Source organism: Trichophyton rubrum (assembly GCF_000151425.1).
Source record: "Trichophyton rubrum CBS 118892 genomic scaffold supercont2.1, whole genome shotgun sequence".
Lineage (NCBI taxonomy): Eukaryota > Fungi > Ascomycota > Eurotiomycetes > Onygenales > Arthrodermataceae > Trichophyton > Trichophyton rubrum.
The window spans coordinates 598,701-615,662 of record NW_003456428.1 but is presented as its reverse complement, the minus strand read 5'-3'; the positions used below and the strand labels follow the sequence as shown (position 1 = coordinate 615,662).

The 16,962-nt window shown below is 48.3% G+C and overlaps 9 protein-coding genes across 9 annotated transcripts; 6 read left to right on the top strand and 3 right to left on the bottom strand.

The window, feature by feature from the left end:
• Positions 1-55: 55 nt before the first annotated feature.
• TERG_11529 (uncharacterized protein) lies at positions 56-727 on the top strand (the record flags this gene model as incomplete). The annotated part of the gene is made up of 1 exon (XM_047750633.1): positions 56-727. The coding sequence occupies one exon, from the start codon at positions 56-58 to the stop codon at positions 725-727; it is 672 nt and encodes a 223-aa protein (XP_047605026.1).
• A 320-nt stretch (positions 728-1,047) lies between these two features.
• Positions 1,048-1,476, top strand: TERG_00233 (uncharacterized protein; the record flags this gene model as incomplete). Its single annotated transcript, XM_003238197.1, has 1 exon — positions 1,048-1,476. The coding sequence occupies one exon, from the start codon at positions 1,048-1,050 to the stop codon at positions 1,474-1,476; it is 429 nt and encodes a 142-aa protein (XP_003238245.1).
• Positions 1,477-1,646: 170 nt separating this feature from the next.
• TERG_00232 (uncharacterized protein) lies at positions 1,647-3,917 on the top strand (the record flags this gene model as incomplete). Its single annotated transcript, XM_003238196.2, has 1 exon — positions 1,647-3,917. The coding sequence occupies one exon, from the start codon at positions 1,647-1,649 to the stop codon at positions 3,915-3,917; it is 2,271 nt and encodes a 756-aa protein (XP_003238244.2).
• A 215-nt stretch (positions 3,918-4,132) lies between these two features.
• On the top strand, positions 4,133-5,896 carry TERG_00231 (uncharacterized protein; the record flags this gene model as incomplete). The annotated part of the gene is made up of 2 exons (XM_003238195.1): positions 4,133-4,159; positions 4,265-5,896. 2 exons carry the CDS (start codon positions 4,133-4,135, stop codon positions 5,894-5,896), a joined length of 1,659 nt encoding a protein of 552 aa, XP_003238243.1.
• Positions 5,897-6,075: 179 nt separating this feature from the next.
• Positions 6,076-8,763, bottom strand: TERG_00230 (uncharacterized protein; the record flags this gene model as incomplete). Its single annotated transcript, XM_003238194.1, has 5 exons — positions 6,076-7,695; positions 7,753-7,900; positions 7,959-8,261; positions 8,314-8,561; positions 8,623-8,763. 5 exons carry the CDS (start codon positions 8,761-8,763, stop codon positions 6,076-6,078), a joined length of 2,460 nt encoding a protein of 819 aa, XP_003238242.1.
• A 234-nt stretch (positions 8,764-8,997) lies between these two features.
• Positions 8,998-11,529, top strand: TERG_00229 (uncharacterized protein; the record flags this gene model as incomplete). The annotated part of the gene is made up of 1 exon (XM_003238193.1): positions 8,998-11,529. The coding sequence occupies one exon, from the start codon at positions 8,998-9,000 to the stop codon at positions 11,527-11,529; it is 2,532 nt and encodes an 843-aa protein (XP_003238241.1).
• A 366-nt stretch (positions 11,530-11,895) lies between these two features.
• Positions 11,896-12,564, top strand: TERG_00228 (glutathione-independent methylglyoxalase; the record flags this gene model as incomplete). The annotated part of the gene is made up of 1 exon (XM_003238192.1): positions 11,896-12,564. One exon carries the CDS (start codon positions 11,896-11,898, stop codon positions 12,562-12,564), a length of 669 nt encoding a protein of 222 aa, XP_003238240.1.
• On the bottom strand, positions 12,450-14,713 carry TERG_00227 (uncharacterized protein). Its single transcript, XM_003238191.2, has 5 exons — positions 14,248-14,713; positions 13,974-14,166; positions 13,769-13,845; positions 13,253-13,678; positions 12,450-13,175 (listed from the first exon to the last, which is right to left on the bottom strand). The coding sequence occupies exons 2-5, from the start codon at positions 14,041-14,043 to the stop codon at positions 12,954-12,956; spliced, it is 795 nt and encodes a 264-aa protein (XP_003238239.1). The 5' UTR covers positions 14,044-14,166; positions 14,248-14,713; the 3' UTR covers positions 12,450-12,953.
• Positions 14,714-14,722: 9 nt separating this feature from the next.
• Positions 14,723-16,439, bottom strand: TERG_00226 (uncharacterized protein; the record flags this gene model as incomplete). The annotated part of the gene is made up of 2 exons (XM_003238190.2): positions 14,723-16,322; positions 16,377-16,439. The coding sequence occupies 2 exons, from the start codon at positions 16,437-16,439 to the stop codon at positions 15,039-15,041; spliced, it is 1,347 nt and encodes a 448-aa protein (XP_003238238.1). The 3' UTR covers positions 14,723-15,038.
• Positions 16,440-16,962: the final 523 nt, after the last annotated feature.

The window sequence follows — 16,962 nt, the reverse complement described above, 5'->3', positions numbered from 1 at the left end:
CCACCAATTGCTACAACTGTTAGCTGCAATACCATCCATTCTACAAGAAATTGACATGGTTCGAGACGATCACTCATCCTATCTTCCGGTCAGAGTTCAAGAAGTCTCCAGGAAATGTTGTGACCTGTTGGAAAGCTTGAGCCTGTGGAATATTTCGTTTCAAGATGGTAGAGGATTGCTACATTGGGAAATGCCCTCCATGATCTCGATCAAAAAAGGAAAGGAATTCACTAGAGAACATCCCATATTCTCCACTTACATTCATTTTCTTGATACGGAGACTGCCCATCTCCAGATGCTTTACTGGACTGCTCAGCTGCTGATTTGCAACAACCTTTGGTTGATATATCAGTTTGTGTCCGGACGGGAGAATAGATCCTGGCATAAAATAAATGAGCCGATAGTCAACTCATACCTGGATGGTAGTGACGGGATTGCATATCGCATGCCTGAATTGCCATTATCCGCTTCTGAACTACGTGTGATCGCTGTCAACGTTGCTCGATCTCTGGAATATTTCCTTACTCCAGAATTGATGACGATCGGAGTGACCATGTTCGCTTTCCCAGTCACTGTTTCTTTGGGGTTTTTCCAATATTTTGACCTCCCTGAAGCAAAGTGGTTTGATTTTGTGTTTGAGCATATTTTGAATTCTTCCGGTATAGATGTAGGCGGATTCCTCGACGCTGTTGCTAATGAAAATTCACTCCACCTGGTTAAAATTTAGATGTATGATATATTTAGACTGGTATAAGAATATCGCTAGGAATGAATCATCCATTATTGGGTTCTTTTTCTTATTGTTTCGATTTTGGGGGTGAGTACGACGTGGACAGAGGATTGTCGCCAAATCAGTTGTTTTGTTGGTTAATAACTAAGGTAATTTTATGAAGGCTGCTGCCTAATTTCCAAACATTGACTCACCTGCTTTTTGGGCCAGGAAACAAACGCATCATAATCCACGGGAAACACCTTACACAAGTCAAATGCCCGTTTTCCCATCAAATATACCTGCTCAATAAACGGAAATACACAAGATCACAAGCCATGGCGGCATGTTCACTATCTGCATGGAAGATTATCCCCCAATTTTGCAGTACCTCAATTCCCCGGACTATTGTATTTTACACGAAATCACTCTACTTTACGCTCGGAGGAACTGCAAATACCGCCCCGACATTTTGCTCAGTATTTATCGGGAAAAAGGCGGATGCCAATATATACTCCTTTCAAACAAAGTTGCCATTTTCGGGGCCAAATGAAGCAAATGATAGAGGTGCCGGTGAAGACAACTGGGAAATATTCCACCCGTCTTCGACAATGATTGCTCTGGGAACCACGGAGCTAGATGAATACTACAACATTCTGGTTGAGGAAGGGAAAGTCAAGATTACCGAGCCTATTGAGGATAAGCAATGGGGTTATCGACAGTTTACTTTGGAGGAACCTGACGGCAACGAGATCACCTTTTTTTAATTTTTGGAAGGGGGAAATCATGGGTCGGAATGAAGGTATCCGATATAGCTTGTGGATGGAATTTTCATCGCCTATCTCCCGGCCCTGGTGTTAATTCTGAATCATTTTTTGAGCGGTAGAGACGGAACATGAGAGTTTGGTAAATCACGTGATTGTATTCAAACCTATGGATGGAGCTTGAGTATCAAACCTTAAACTCGAAAATCCAAAAAAAAAGAGGAATTCAAGAAGCTGAGTGGAAAGAGGAGAATATTATTATTGAGAAAAAAAATCGTCGCCATATAAGAATCATGCCTCGCGAAAAGAAGAAAAGAGGCCGCCGGGCAGAAAAGTCTCAATCGAAGCGCAAAAGAGAAGATGAAGAAGTGTCAGATTCACCAAAACGGCAGCGAACTGCGAACGAAGACAACGATGCCCAAGCAGGAGACGACTACATTCCCCTCGATACCCACGATACCGAAAGGGAGCAAGAACAAGGACAGGAAGATGACACCCCTTTTTATGGGCTTCTTGACACGGAGGAGCAGGAGTATTTCTCAAAAGCCAGTCAGACATTGGAACTCAACTCATTCGAGGACGATGACGACAAACGACTGTTCATTGAAAGCGTTTACACTGAAGCCAAAGGAAAGGAATTAAAGATTGCTTGCAGTCAGTCTTGCTCCAGGCTCATGGAAAAATTGATTGCAATGTCTACTCCAGCCCAGGTGAAGGCTCTATTCGAGAAATTCACAGGCCACTTCCTACACCTTGTTCAACATCGCTTCGCGAGCCATTGTTGCGAGTGTTTGTTCATACGCGCCGCGCCAATTGTGACGTCCGAGATGGAAAAGCCCAAAGATAAGAAGAAAGATAGAAGACAAGCCACAGAAACCAATGGAGAGGATGGGGGAAAGGATGAACCTATGAATCAAAAATCTGCTGTGGATTTGTTCCTAGGTGTCGTCTCAGAGCTAGAAGGGAATTGGGGTTATCTGCTTACGGAGTCATTTGCTTCGCATACGATAAGAGTTTTGCTCCTTATATTGGCCGGTGAACCACTTGCCGGTCAATCAAATGCGAGGATACTTGCCAGCCGGAAAAAAGAAAACGTGGATTCTCTCACGTCAACGGCTGAGGCAGAGCTAACGATAAGGGAAAGCAGACAAGTTCCTGCGGAGTTCAACAACACTTTAAGAAAAATGATATCAGATCTAAGTGCTGGCCTGAATTCTACCTATCTTCAGGCACTTGCCACCCATCCTATCGGAAGCCCTGTTCTTCAAGTCATTCTTTCAATAGAACTTGGGTGTATGGGGAAAGAAAAGGTTAAGGACAAATCTTCTGTTTTCCGTAGGCTTATACCAGACGATACCCTTGAAACAAAGGAGGAGGGTGTGAATTTTCTAAACAGTCTGTTCTATGATCCAGTTGGGTCACGACTACTAGAAACGGTTGTTCGAGTTGCTCCAGGAAAATTCTTCAAAACATTTTACAAAACAATCATTCGCGAAAGGATCGGCTCTTTGGCGCGAAACGAGATAGCTTCATATGTTGTTATCAAAGTACTTGAGAGAGTGAGCAGAGAAGATCTCCAATCAGCAATTGAAAGTATTCTTCTTGAAATACCTTCACTAGTCCAACGGTCAAGGCTTAATGTTATCAAAACAATAATAGACCGGTCAACAGTTCGGGGTGCTGATACTACTTCATTGGCCAAGGCATTGGAATCAGCATATGGCGAAGATGGCCTTGTTCGCCTCAAGACGATTCTAGGGGTTGAGACAACAGTCAAGGATGCTGAATCAGTGAAATCAAAGGCTGCACCTTCTGCTCAACATCTCCATGGATCGCTTTTGGCACAATCCATGCTACAGGCATCTGGCGAGCTTGCAACAATGATACAAACCGGCTTTCTTGCTGCGCCGGTCGAGACTCTAATACAAATTGCGAAGAATTCAACAGCGTCTCGTGCCCTTCAAGAGGCTGTTAAGCCTTCCAAGTCTAATACTCAATTTCGTCGACAATTTTTACCTCGGTTTTATGGACAGATGTGTGCCTTGTCGCTGGACAGCAGTGGCTCTCACGTTGCCGACGCGCTCTGGGATGCCACCTCTGACCTGGTATTTATCAAGCAAAGGTTGGCACAAGAACTATCGGACAACGAACCTGCCCTTCGCGACTCGTTCTTGGGTAGGGCAGTATGGAGGAATTGGTCGATGGATTTGTACAAGAGAAAACGGGGGGAATGGATGTCAAGAGCGAAGGGGTTAGACAACACTAGAGTCTCAGCTTCAACTGCCGATTTGAGCGCCGAGCCAGCGAAGAGCAAGCTCGACCTCGCCAGAGCGCGATATGCGGCAAGAGCCGAGCAACAGGAGAAGCCAGACAGCAGGGAACAAGGCTCTCGCGGCAAGAAGCAGGCCCTGTCGGCGCCGAGCAGCCTTCTGAAAGCGCAGTAAAAAGCCGCAGCGTCTATGACGTCACGCCAGGTTTATCTTTACGTAATGTCGATGACAAATCTTGTTGGCTGGAACTTTACTCACGTGATACAGCAAATAGACCTATGTAGCAATCCAGGTATATATCAGATCACAGCCACATCCAACATGAAACCACCCTCCCTATGCCCTCTCGACTGTCTGAAACGAGTCCAGTGTGTCTCCAATACGATATAATGGAGCGGCCAGAAGAAGTGCGGAAAGTGAGTCTCCCAGTGGTCTCTCCATCGTGGCATCAGCTCCGGCCTTGTACTCATTTGTATAGGCATTAAATTACCAGAATAATTAGCTAAAGGAAGTCTTTTTAGGTCTTGAATTCCGTCCAGGAACGCGTTGTTGGATTTGTTGAGCAAGCAGATCGCGCGTCCCAGGCACCGGGACAGAAGTATAATGATGATTCACGGCCAAAGATTCTGGATTTTAAGCCACCGGAAGAGCTCAAAGCAGTGTTTAGTGAAGGCTTAACAAGCTCAGGACAAGGGCATGATGGGCTTGTTCGAATTGTTGATGACCTTCTCAAGTATTCCGTCAATACATGGCAGCAAGGATTTCTCGACAAGCTTTACTCATCACCAAACGCTCCTGGGTTGGCCGCAGAGTTACTTCTTGGGACATTGAATGCCAATGTACACGTCTACCAGTCGGCCCCAGCATTGACGGTCCTCGAAAAAGTTACCACAAGACGGTTTGCTGAGCTTTTCGGGCTTACAGGACTCAACGCCGGCGGAATCTCCGTCCAGGGGGGATCTGCATCCAACACTACAGCAATCGTTGTAGCAAGGAACACTCTATTCCCCGATACCAAGAAGAATGGAACAGGTGACCATCGATTTGTTTTATTTACCAGTGCTCATGGGCACTACAGCATTGAAAAAGCTGCGCAAATGATTGGTCTAGGAAGCAACGCGGTTCACAGTGTACCTGTCGACCGTGAAGGACGAATGATTCCACAGAAGCTTGATGAGGAGATTCAGAAAGCAAAGGACGATGGTAAAACTCCACTTTTCGTCAATGCCACTGCCGGGACTACAGTTTTAGGGACATTTGATCCATTTACAGAAATCGCGGAAATTTGCCGCAAACATAAAATCTGGTTCCACATTGACGGTGCTTGGGGCGGTGCTTTTATCTTTTCTAACCGCCAGAAACACAAGCTTGAAGGGTCACATATGGCTGATAGTATTGCCATAAACCCTCATAAAATGCTTGGAGTACCATTGACTTGCTCATTCCTACTGGGTGCCGATATGACTCAATTCCACGAATCAAACACGCTTCCTGCAGGATATCTATTCCATAACGATGTGTCTGATGGCTCTGAGGTATGGGATTTGGGTGATTTGACTTTACAATGCGGCCGTCGAGGTGATGCCCTGAAAATGTTCCTAAACTGGAATTACATCGGCTCATCAGGATACGAAGAACGAATTGATGCTGCAAGCGAAGTTGCTGTCCATCTCTGCAACCTCATATCAGAATCCCCGGATTTAATTCTCCTTAGTGAAAATCCACCACCATGCTTTCAAATATGTTTCTTCTATGCACCATTCAAACAGATGGTCCACAGCTCTGACAAAGTGGCAGATGAGGCAGAACGTGGAAAACTCAACGGAGAGATTACTTCCATGATCGCGAATGATCTGATCGAACAAGGATTTATGGTTGACTATGCACCACCAGCCGCAGCCCAAGTTGAAGGAGACGGCAAATATCTTAGATGTGTCGTCAATCTTCACACTAAGAAAGAAACAGTTGAACGACTCGTCGAAGTAGTTTTGCAATTGGGTGCCAAAGCTGTTAGGAAGCAGCGTGGACTAGAGTTGAACGGGAACTTTGTAAATCCGAATCAGGCTCCAGCACCTGGCCAGCGACCAAAGCACCCTCTTGAGATGGGTCGTGGGCCTCAAGGTGCTCCGGCTGCCTCGGATTTTGTGCTTTGAAGCCTTTCTGTGATGTACCTACCATGTATACCTGGCTTTATTGTTTCCAAAAGTGTCGGCATTCTTACCTTCGGTGTATATAAGATTTGTGAAATATAGAATATAAAAAGTTTCATGAACTGAAAATTGCTGAATATAACAGATGCAGCGAGTTTTTTAAGTTGTATTGTTGGGTATGTCTAACTACGAACCTCAACTCTTCTCTCCAAAACTGATCTTGCATCAGCTTCAGTCAAGGTATCTATACAAAGCTCGGATAAAACACCTCGCGCGCTTTCATTGTTGGCAAAGAGCCTCTTTTCAGCTTCCCATAAACCAAGCGCCGTACCAGCAGCATCACTAGCGTCTGGCGGTTGATCTTTTCCTGCTTTAATTTCCAGGTTCAGGACGAATAACCCGTCCCGTAACTTTTTCATCGTACGAGCTGCGAGTTCTTCACCAGCCTTTACACCTATAGCAGTATCCACCGTGTCGCAGATATTGGAGATATCGACGAAGAGTTGTGCCGCCCCAGAAGTAGAGAAAGAGTTCCGCATCAGTATGCTATCCCAAATGTACGTCTGAATGGCGAGTAGGACGTGGTTAGCAACGCGGCGTCTTGGGGCAATAGCTAGCGTACGGGAGAGAAACGAAAAGTCAGCAGTGAGAAGGCGTAGGGTTTGCACAAGGTCCAGTGAGGGTGTGGTAGGAGTGCTAGAGTCATCAGAAGACGAGCGCAGAGAAGCCCAAGTAGACACCTGATAATACGGCCGTAGGGAAGCCTGAACGTTCGAGGCTATTGTAGATTGGATTATAGATTCAGATCGCATTCGAAGGCGGCGGTATGCTGCGGCGGTCTCATCGAATAGAGCACCTTCCGCTGCATCGCTGGTGTGATCATGGTTGTTATTGGTGACCGACGATGAGGTTCGTGCTGCAATCTCTGACACCGATAGCGCGCCGGCCACCGGCTTCCCGGTCTGACCTTGCCTTGCTACCCGGTCCTGTAGCTCATACCAAAGTTCGAGGAAGAAAACGTCATCTCCCCAGTCTTGCATCTTCTTCTCAAGGTATTCGGCAGACCCAAATATCCTGCATAGTCTTTCTAGACCCGAGACTCCATCTAGATTTGGTTGGCCGGCTGAGGAACCCTGTACCGTGCGTCCTATGGCGGATGTCATAGCAAGGTATGCTTCTAGGCCAGAATGTAGCCTTCCGTGAAATAAGTCAAAGATGGCGATTTGGATATCGATTAGAAATCGAAGCTTCTGGCTAAAAGACGACAATGGTCGGTAAAGTTCCGTGACGTTCTCCAGAAGATCATTAACTCGGAGGGCTGCTTTTGTCGGCTTGGTTGCTGTTGGTGCTACTCCATCATAATCAATTTCACCGCTATCTTCGGCATCAATGATACTTTGGTATCTTGCCAGGGCGAAATTCTTCTCTACCTGAAGCCATTCAGAGAACCAACTCTCTTTTGTTAATATTTCCCAGGTTATTCCCTTCCATGCATTTTCTTCCATTGCATTAGATGGATAAGACCAGGACGACTTGAGTTCATTATCAAAATTCATCAATTCATGAATTAAATGGCTGAAAGCTTGCGGGTGCTTGGATACCGTGGGCAGTAAGCTCAAGGCTTTTTGCCGTACCATTGGCAAAAGGGAGGATATAAATGACGAGACGGCATCCGAGTACAGTGACCGGAGCAATGGGGTGCCATTGAGTGCTCTCTTATTCAATATTGGTTGCAAATATGTGGAAAAGAACTCGGCATGAGTGTTGATCAAATCCAATACATGGGACATGAAGTATTCTGGCTGGGGGCAGGTTAATGAAAGTCAACTCCATGGTTTATTGTGGGAATATGGGCATACCTTGTCTAGCCTATTTGTAGGTCTGTCGCCGCTGAAGTGATACTTAAACCGAAGCTCTAGGGGCCGAGACATGACTTCTAGGGGAAGTAGAATCGGCAACTCGGATTGGTCTCCGGGGCCCTTTTTGATTGTGACACTCGTAAGATCACTACAGGGGTCAGATTTTCAGTATATTTTCATGTTGAAGGTTTGATTTATATACTCACGGTTCCTGGAACTCTAGGAGTAGATCACACCAACGCATCCATTCATCAATCAACGATTCCGTTGGGAGTTCCTTCATGGGCCACTTCATTTTGTCCAGAATATTTTGTAATTTATCCGTATATTCCACACGAATGGAGTCTTTTAAACCTCCCGAGACTTTCGTCACATAGTCAAGGAGGTACGGAGTTGCTCCCTCAACAGTGTCCTGGCCAGTTGATATAGACGTCTCGATGGAACGAAGCTGCGCATATGATCGCAAGGCATCGTGCGGGGATGATTTCATGGTTTTCATCGCATCCTTACTACAAACACGTTAACCTTGTTTCTTAGGATCATGAGAACATGAATACATACTTCAGTTGATCAACAGAGCTTAACAGCTCCAGATAGCCTTGAGACACATCGAGTCTCTGTAATCTAGCAATGCTATCTTCAAATTTGCGAACCGCCTCATCACTGTGTTCCGATTGCGTTACAACCAGTAAGCGACGGTCTATGTCAGCCTGGTGTTGTTTGAATGCCTCTGCCTCTTTTCGAACCGCCTCCGCATGTTCCTTCGAAGCCTTCGTGGCATTTTTGAGGATCTCCTCCGCTTCCCGTAGCTAGAAAATGCAATGGTATTAGCCGAGTAACTACTGCGATCGACGTAAGGGGGCCACTTACCTGCTGTCTCTGGATATCTTGCTGCTCTTGGAGGCTCTGAAGAAGAGTATCCAAACTCTGTAGGTCTTCAATGCTCTGGATCTTATCATTTACGAAATCAACAAGTCTTGTCGCATCTTCCGCTGATAAGTTACCTGCCATATTTCCTATACAGGCGGATTCCTACGCCAGAGGGTAAAGCAGTAAGCTGGCTGATAGTTGGTTATCACTTGGTGTTATCTTTTAGTTACTTGTGAAAACCCCGTTGTCACTCGGTCTTGGCATCAACAACGCCCCATCTTGATCAACACGATTTGCTAAACATCGTAATGTCAGCCTCTCCATCAGGCATCACTTCCCCAGGAGAGCCAAGACCAGAATGCAAAAGCATTTATAATGGCCGGTCCGTTAAAAAAGAAGAGAAAGGTTGATTCGACTAGGGCACCGCAGAATACCCGGAGCATTGCTTCATATTTTAGTGCAGGAAGGAAAGCAACGTCACAGCAAATCCCTAGCACCGAGCATCAGCTTACGGACGAGCAACTGGCCCAGAAGCTTCAAACGGAATGGAATAAAAAAAGCCAGGACGACTCTGGATCTTCTACTCCTGGTCATAGAGCAACGGAAACCCTTCAGGAAGAAAAACCGCAAGCGTCTGATGAAGTAGCCGTTGCTAGCTCAAGCACCGACAAAGGCAGCTTACCTGATACTCCAGCTCTTACGCCCGGAAAAGTGAATGAGCCCAAGGGAATACTATCTCTACAGAGCTCCTCAACGGCTGAGGATACCATATCATTTTCATTGCCTTTTGATCTTAGTCCGTTGGAATTCGATCCGCATGAACAAAAAGAAAAACTTCAGGCACACTGGGATGCGGAAGGCGGGAAAGCGTCGTATGCCATTTTAGCTCGCGCCTTTTCTCTTGTCAATGGAACACAGAGCAGGATCAAAATAGTTGATATACTTGTGAACGTTCTTAGGCTTATAATCGTTGGTGATCCACAGAGCCTACTTCCGGCGGTGTGGTTGGCAACAAATGCCTTTGCTCCGCCATACGTGCCAATTGAATTGGGGCTAGGAGGGTCTGCCATATCCAAAGCATTGAAAAGAGCTTATGGGTTGGATAACCAGGGTCTTAAATCACTTTACAACAAACATGGCGATGCTGGCGATGTGGCTTTTGAAGCAAAAAAAAAGCAGTCATTTACGCTGAGACGACCAAAGCCGTTGACTATCAGAAGTGTATACGATGCGCTGATGAAAATTGCGAACAGCAAAGGCACAGGGAGTCAGGAGACAAAGCAAAGAATTGTTGAGAAATTGCTCCAAGACACGCGAGGTGCAGAGGAGAGCCGGTATATCGTCCGTACACTTGTTCAACATCTCCGGATTGGAGCCGTTAAAACAACGATTTTGATTGCACTTGCAAGAGCGTTTCTCTACTCCAAACCACCGGCAGCCACATTTCCCATACGTTCGCGCGCAGAGCTCATGAGCTTGAGTAAAGAGGATCTATCAAGTATCTACTCTCAGGCTGAAGAGACTATCAAAGCATGCTATGCCCGGCATCCTAACTACAACATGATTGTTCCATGTTTATTGGAAAATGGAGTTTCTGCTGAACTTCTTACGAAATGCGGCATCACATTGCACGTTCCTTTATTACCCATGTTGGGTAGTATTACCCGAGACCTTCCGCAAATGTTAACCAGGCTACATGGCCGATCCTTTACCTGCGAGTACAAGTATGATGGGCAAAGGGCGCAGGTACACTGTGATGCAGCGGGGAAAGTGTCCATTTTCTCTCGCCATTTAGAACTCATGACGGATAAATACCCGGACTTAGTGTCTCTTGTCCCTGAGATTCGATCTGGAACTGTTTCTAGCTTTATTATGGAAGGTGAAGTGGTTGCTGTTAATAACGAAACTGGAGAATTGCTTCCTTTTCAAACACTCACGAATCGGGCGAAGAAAAATGTGGAAATAGGTAGTATCAAAGTCAATGTCTGCTTATTCTCGTTTGACTTGATGTACCTGAATGGACAGCCGCTACTTGACAGAACATTTCGGGAAAGACGTGAACTTCTTAGGAGTTTGTTCGTCGAGATCCCGAATCGATTTACATGGGTAAAGAGTATAGATGCTTTCCCATCTGATTCAGACGCTGTCCTGAACTTTTTCAACGATGCCCTTCAAGTAAAATGCGAGGGCATAATGGTTAAAGTTCTGGATGATAAGCCAGTTGATCGCCTGTTACAGGCAGCAGATACCGCGGCAGCTCTTGGTGATGGTGAATTACTGCCTCCTGAAGAGGATCAGCAACAAGAGTCTACGGATACCGCCGAGAAGCAGCGAGGAAACCGAAAACGGCCGCTGCTATCAACATACGAGCCGGACAAACGCCTCGAGTCTTGGCTTAAAGTGAAGAAGGATTATAGTGCTTCTTCAGAGACCTTAGACTTGATTCCCATTGCGGCATGGCATGGCCAAGGTCGAAAGGCCAAATGGTGGTCTCCGATACTTCTTGCTGTGCGAAACCCTGAAACCGGCTCTCTCGAGGCAGTTACCAAGTGCATGTCCGGTTTCACTGATAAGTTTTATGAAGCGAATAAGGAGAAGTACGCGGAAGGCAGCGACAATATAATCTCACGCCCGAGCTACGTGGAGTACTGTGGCGAGCCAGAGGTTTGGTTTCAACCTCAGGAGGTGTGGGAGATGGCTTTTGCAGATATCACACTGAGTCCTACGTATACTGCAGCCATAGGACTGGTTAGTGATGAACGGGGCCTAAGCCTTCGATTCCCAAGGTTCTTGAGAGTGAGAGAGGACAAGAGCATTGATGAAGCTAGCACATCCGACTATCTTGCCCATCTTTGGGACAAGCAGACGGAGAGAGCAAAGGTGGCGGAGCCTCAGGCTGGGGATTGAACTTGACATATTCCTTGACCAAAGACACACCATATAGACCTATCACTATACAGGCACTTTTCCACACGGGCAACGCACCCACTGGAAGGGAGGATGGAATGTCGAATGTTGATATTGGTGTATATAGATCTAGCACCTATTACGTCATACAGAGGGCCAAATAAGCGAGGCCGTGAATATAGCAACAACCAGTCCGTTGCATAAAAATAGGGATTGCCACTAGACCGTCATTAGTCTCCGTGGGAGCATGCAGGATAAATGGCATTCTCGATGGCAGATTTATATATACCCCGATTTCTCCATGAAAAGCACACACTACTGTCAACATAAGTTAGACCATATTTTTGAAAGACAACAAACAAAAATATGCCTTTGCCACGGAAAGCTTTGATTGCTGTTACCAGCGCCAACCCTCACTTCTACCCCGACGGGAAGAAGACAGGGCTGTTCTTTTCTGAGGCCTTACACCCGTTTGATGAACTGCAATCAGCCGGGTTCCATATTGACATTGCCTCGGAAACCGGGACCTTTGCCTTTGACGAGCATTCGTTGGAGAAAAAATTTCTAAACAAAGAGGACGAGGAGGTGTTGCACAACGCCAACGACCCATTCAACAAGAAGCTTAACAGCCAGATGTTCAAGGCCGGAGACCTGTCTCCGCATGAGTACGGTCTGTTCTTCGCTGCTGGGGGCCATGGGGCATGCTATGATTTCCCTCATGCAAAGCACCTACAGGCCATTGCCTCGGACGTCTACAACCGCGGCGGTGTCGTGGCAGCCGTGTGTCATGGCCCAGCTATACTGGCCGGCGTCAAGAACCCCGAAGAAGAGCCTGTGGTGAAAGACAAGACGGTCACTGGCTTCACTACTGAGGGCGAGCTCGAGCTCAAGGTGATTGATCAGATGAGGCAGGACAAGGTGCATACGATTGAGGACTGTCTGGGGCCGACGGGAGCTCACTACGAAGCTCCTCCCAGTGCATTTGACAACTTTGAGAAAGTTGACGGACGGATTGTTACGGGGGCGAACTGCTAGTGCAAGAGACACGGCGAGAGATGCTATCAAAGTGTTTGATGGGCTGGATTAATTGGGACAAAAAAGCATCAACCAAAAAGTTTGATTTCTGCTGCTGGGATTTACCTCCTCTCACTGAGTTGGACTTTTTTTCGGTTGTATATCTTCTCTATTCAAAAAGTGTATCACTACTGTGAGCTAGCATGCCTCTATGCAATATAGTTCTTTGATGCACTGCCCGTTTTGGCCATTGGGTTATCATGTCATATATCAACGAAGCGCTTCTATGAAGACTACACCTAATTTTAGATTGACATATAACACTGGTTAACTTGAGTCTAGCCGAATATATATATCTACATAGTGATCAAGCGTTCAACTCTGACACTTTTTACTAAAAGGGGGTAAGACTACGCAGAGAACTCCCAGTCCTCGGGGAACCAACCAAACTGGATGTCAGGGTTACCCTTGAAGATATCATCGTAGTGCGAGATGGTAGTCTCAGAACGATCCTTTTGCAGGTAGTATCCATGGACAATCTCCTTGATCTTGGGATGGGACCACATACGTTTCATCCACTCGAGAGCTTCTGGGGTAGCACCGGTGAGAGGCAGATTATAAGATCGGAAACGCTGACGCACAAATCAGTCAGACTTACCACTGCAATAATAGAAATTAATAGTAAAAAAAAAGGGGCGGGGTAACCCACCCATAAGACCGGCCAGAAGAAGGCATCCGCAATGCCGAACTGCCCAAACAAGAAGCCCTCGTCGCTGTCCTCCTGGCCGAGCTCGGCAAGCCTGGCGCGCGTGAGCCGTCTGCTCTCCCCCCAGAGCTTCAGACAGTTCCCCACCTCTCTGGCCGCGCCGTCATACAGAGGTATGGCGCCGGTGTACTTTGCCAGAGCATTGGTGGGGTAAGAAGCACGTAGCACGGTGCAGAGGCCAGAGTGCATCTGTGCAACTGCAGCGCGGGCCTGGGTGCGCAACGCAGCGTCCTTGGGCCAGAGGGGCAGGTCGGGGTATGCTTCGGCGAGGTATTCGCATATGGCGAGGGAGTCGTTTATTTGGAACTGGGGTCCCAGAGAGGGCACTTCTAGCGCGGGCACCAGGCCGGATTTCGATAGTTTGGTGGACTAGAGTAACGTGTAAGAGAGAGGCGGGGGAGGGGGGGTATACTGCTGTACGCTGTGTACGATGTGGATGTAGAGGGTGGTACTCCGTACCTCTGGGAGAGAAAGCAGGACGGACTCGTGCGGGATGCGGTAGTAATCGAGCAGCACAGCTACACGAGCAGTCCAGCCTGGGGAAGAAAGAAGAAGCGCAAGGTTAGGCTAGGTTGGCGGACTAGTAGACGGACTATTTGATGTGTTTCTGTATTTTTTTTTTTTTTTTTTTTTTTGCAAATTTCAATGATCTGGGGAGACGCACTGGAGTAGCGGGTGTAGGCTCCAATGAGCTTGAGCTGGCTCGGATCGTGGACCTGGTTCTGGTGCTGCATGACGGTGGTGTTTGTTGGATGTGTTGGACGGTGTGTCTCTGTGTAAGCGCGGGAGATGGAGCTGTGCGACGTCGAGGATTCCCAACTCCGGCTCGAGGAGGGTCGTACGCCCTTTTATATACACTAATAGAAAAATAACCCGGGCATGAGTCAGTCCCGTGCTCCCCACGATCACGATCGATGGACGGACTCCGTACCACTTACGCTCTGATATATTCTCCGCGCCAGTCGATGGAGTCCACATGGATAGCTAGCAGGAGAGTCTAAGTGCCGGGGCCGTCCAATGGTGCGTGTTGCCGGGGTGGTCCATCTCGTATCTAAAACGATGCTGACAAACTCGATCTCACCTCAGAGTCATCGCATCATCTTCGTCTTCTCTTGTTCAATTGCAATATCCAATGCCTTCAATGTCTGTCTTTCAATGTTTTGATTCTTCTTCGAGACCAAGAGTTGATGATGACGTAATGAAAATATTACATAAGACACATAGAAATATACTTCTTACATAAGCAACGCGAACCTGACGCGTCGACGCGCCTGACGCGATATTGGATTTAGAGTTTGACGCGAAAACAAGGAAAAAGAAGATTTTAATTGAGAGAAAGAAAAGACGATGAAGTCATTTATTGAAGGAAGAGAAGAAAAAGTCGAAGTATTCAGTCATGGCTAGTCAGGGACAGGCTACAGGCTACAGGCTACAGGCTACAGGCTACATACATACAGGCTGGGCAGAGTACTCGAGACAGAGTGACGGACGTGGTAGATCAAGGGAACCGTACAGTCGGGGGAAGAAGAGAAGGAAGATAAGGCGATAGGGATATTAAGTAGATGGCAGAGAGGAAGATGGAGAAGCGCAAAGGGTGGAAAGGTGTTGTACAGCAAGACAGGGAAGAAATAATAACCTGACAAACAAGACCGCCGAGTGTATCTGGTTCACGTATCTGCATCACAAAGTAGATCGAACGAAAGGACGTAAGAGAAGGAAAGAGAAAAGACTATATGGGCAACTCCTCGCCGAGCTGGAGTGCCAGGCCGGCGGCACTAGAATTAGTAGACACAGCAGCAGCAGCAGCAGTGGTAGAAGTGCTGTGACGCTTGGCCGAGCCTCTGACGGGGCTGGGGGGCGCGAGGGCGTCAAAGTTGAGTCTCTTGCGGACATCCTTGGTGGTGCGAGGAGTGCGAGGAGTGCGCGAGACAGCTCCCCCGGACGCAGAGGCAGAGGCAGAGGCAGAGGCAGAGGCAGCAGCAGCGGCGGCGGCGGTGGTGAGCGGAGTGCGAGAAGTGCCGTTGGAGGCGGACCACCCTCGCTGGGCCGGGCTGGGAGTGACGTTGACAAAGTCTGCAAAGTTGAAGGGCTGGGAAGGTGTGGGCGTGGAGAGCAGCTGGTAGGGAGCGGCGTGCTGGGTCGGCGGCGTCGAGGGGAGGAAGTCGTTGCCGCCGGCAGTCGTGGTAGTCGTAGTAGTCGTTGTAGTAGTAGTAGTAGTAGTTGCAGTGGCAGGCTTGCCGTTGATGGTTGCTGGAGTGGGCGAGTTGGCGAGGTAGAGGAGCAGGTCAGCGCCGGAGCCTGAAGCTGCAGCGTCGTCGTCGGAGAAGCGGCTGCGTCGAGGAGGAGGTGTGCATGGCTGGTGGTGGTCTTCTTCGTGATGGTGATGGTGATGACGCCGGGATGCCAGCTGTGGATCGATGTCGGCGCTGTCGATGTCGGGATCCGGGATGGTGTCGGTCTCGGAGACGAAGGAGGGCATGGTCTGGTAGGTCCGTCGCTGGTGCTGCCGTCTGGCCAGGGGGGAGGAGTGCGGCGCAGCTGCGGCACTGCTGCCGTTGAAGGAGAGCCGTGGCATCTGGCGGCGGCGTCCCGAGTCTACTCTCTCTGCTGCTGCTGCTGCTGTTGCTGCGGCGGCGAGTGCAATGGCCGGATCACAGCGCCGTCTCTTGCGCGAGCTGCCGCCCGAGGTCATGCACTGCATCGTCTTGATGTCGAAGGTGGCAGCGTGTCTGCTGCGGGCGGACCGGGGCAGCTCCCTGCTCAGCATCGGGGTGCGGACGGGCGAGGAGGTGAAGGGCGTCGAGTAGCGGGCGTCTGCCGAGTCCGTCGAGGAGCAGTCAGAGCCTGTCTCGCTGGGGAATCCATTGTGCTGGCCGTAGAGGTGTTGCTGCTGCTGCTGCTGCTGGCTCTGGGGGCGGCTGTCCGTGTCTGAGTCGCTGTCTCTGCGGAGGCCGTGAAGGCGCTCGTAGCGGACTTTGGCGAGTCCCAGCCGGTCCTGGAGATTCAGCGAGACCTGCATGGCCGTTAGCTAGAGGAATAGAAGCAGAGAAGAAGAAACGAGGCCTACCTGGGCGATGTCTATCTTGTGGATGGCCTTCTTTGCAGAGGCGGAGGGCGAGGTGATGGACATCTCGGCCCGTAATCCAGCTCCAAGCTGCCAAACACCGTCTTCAATAATATCTCTTCCTCTGTATCCTTTTATCCTCTTATCCTCTTGTCCTCTTATCCTCGTATCCTCTGTATCTGAATCCTGTTGTGTGTCTGCTGCTGTCTGGAGTCTTTTGCAGGGTTTTCTGGCGTATCGCGGAGGCCACCAGGAGAAGTCAGAGCGCGCCACCAGCAAAGAACCAACTGCAGCAATTGACTGGCTATCTTCTTCTTCTTCTTCTTCTTTCTCTATCAGTCTGCTGTCTGCTGTCTGCCGTCTGCTGTCTGCTGTCTGGTGGAGTCTGGCTGTGCTGGCAACAGAAGAAAAGGAAGAAGAAAAGACCAGCAAAAGTCCAGCCACTAATAAAGAACAACCAGACTTGATCAACTGCTAAGCCGGTCAGGACAGGAACAAAAGGCAAATATCTCTATTCTACCTCTATCTATTCTATCTCTATCTACTAGTTCTCTATCTACTCTTCTCTACTCTGCTACTCTATCAATGG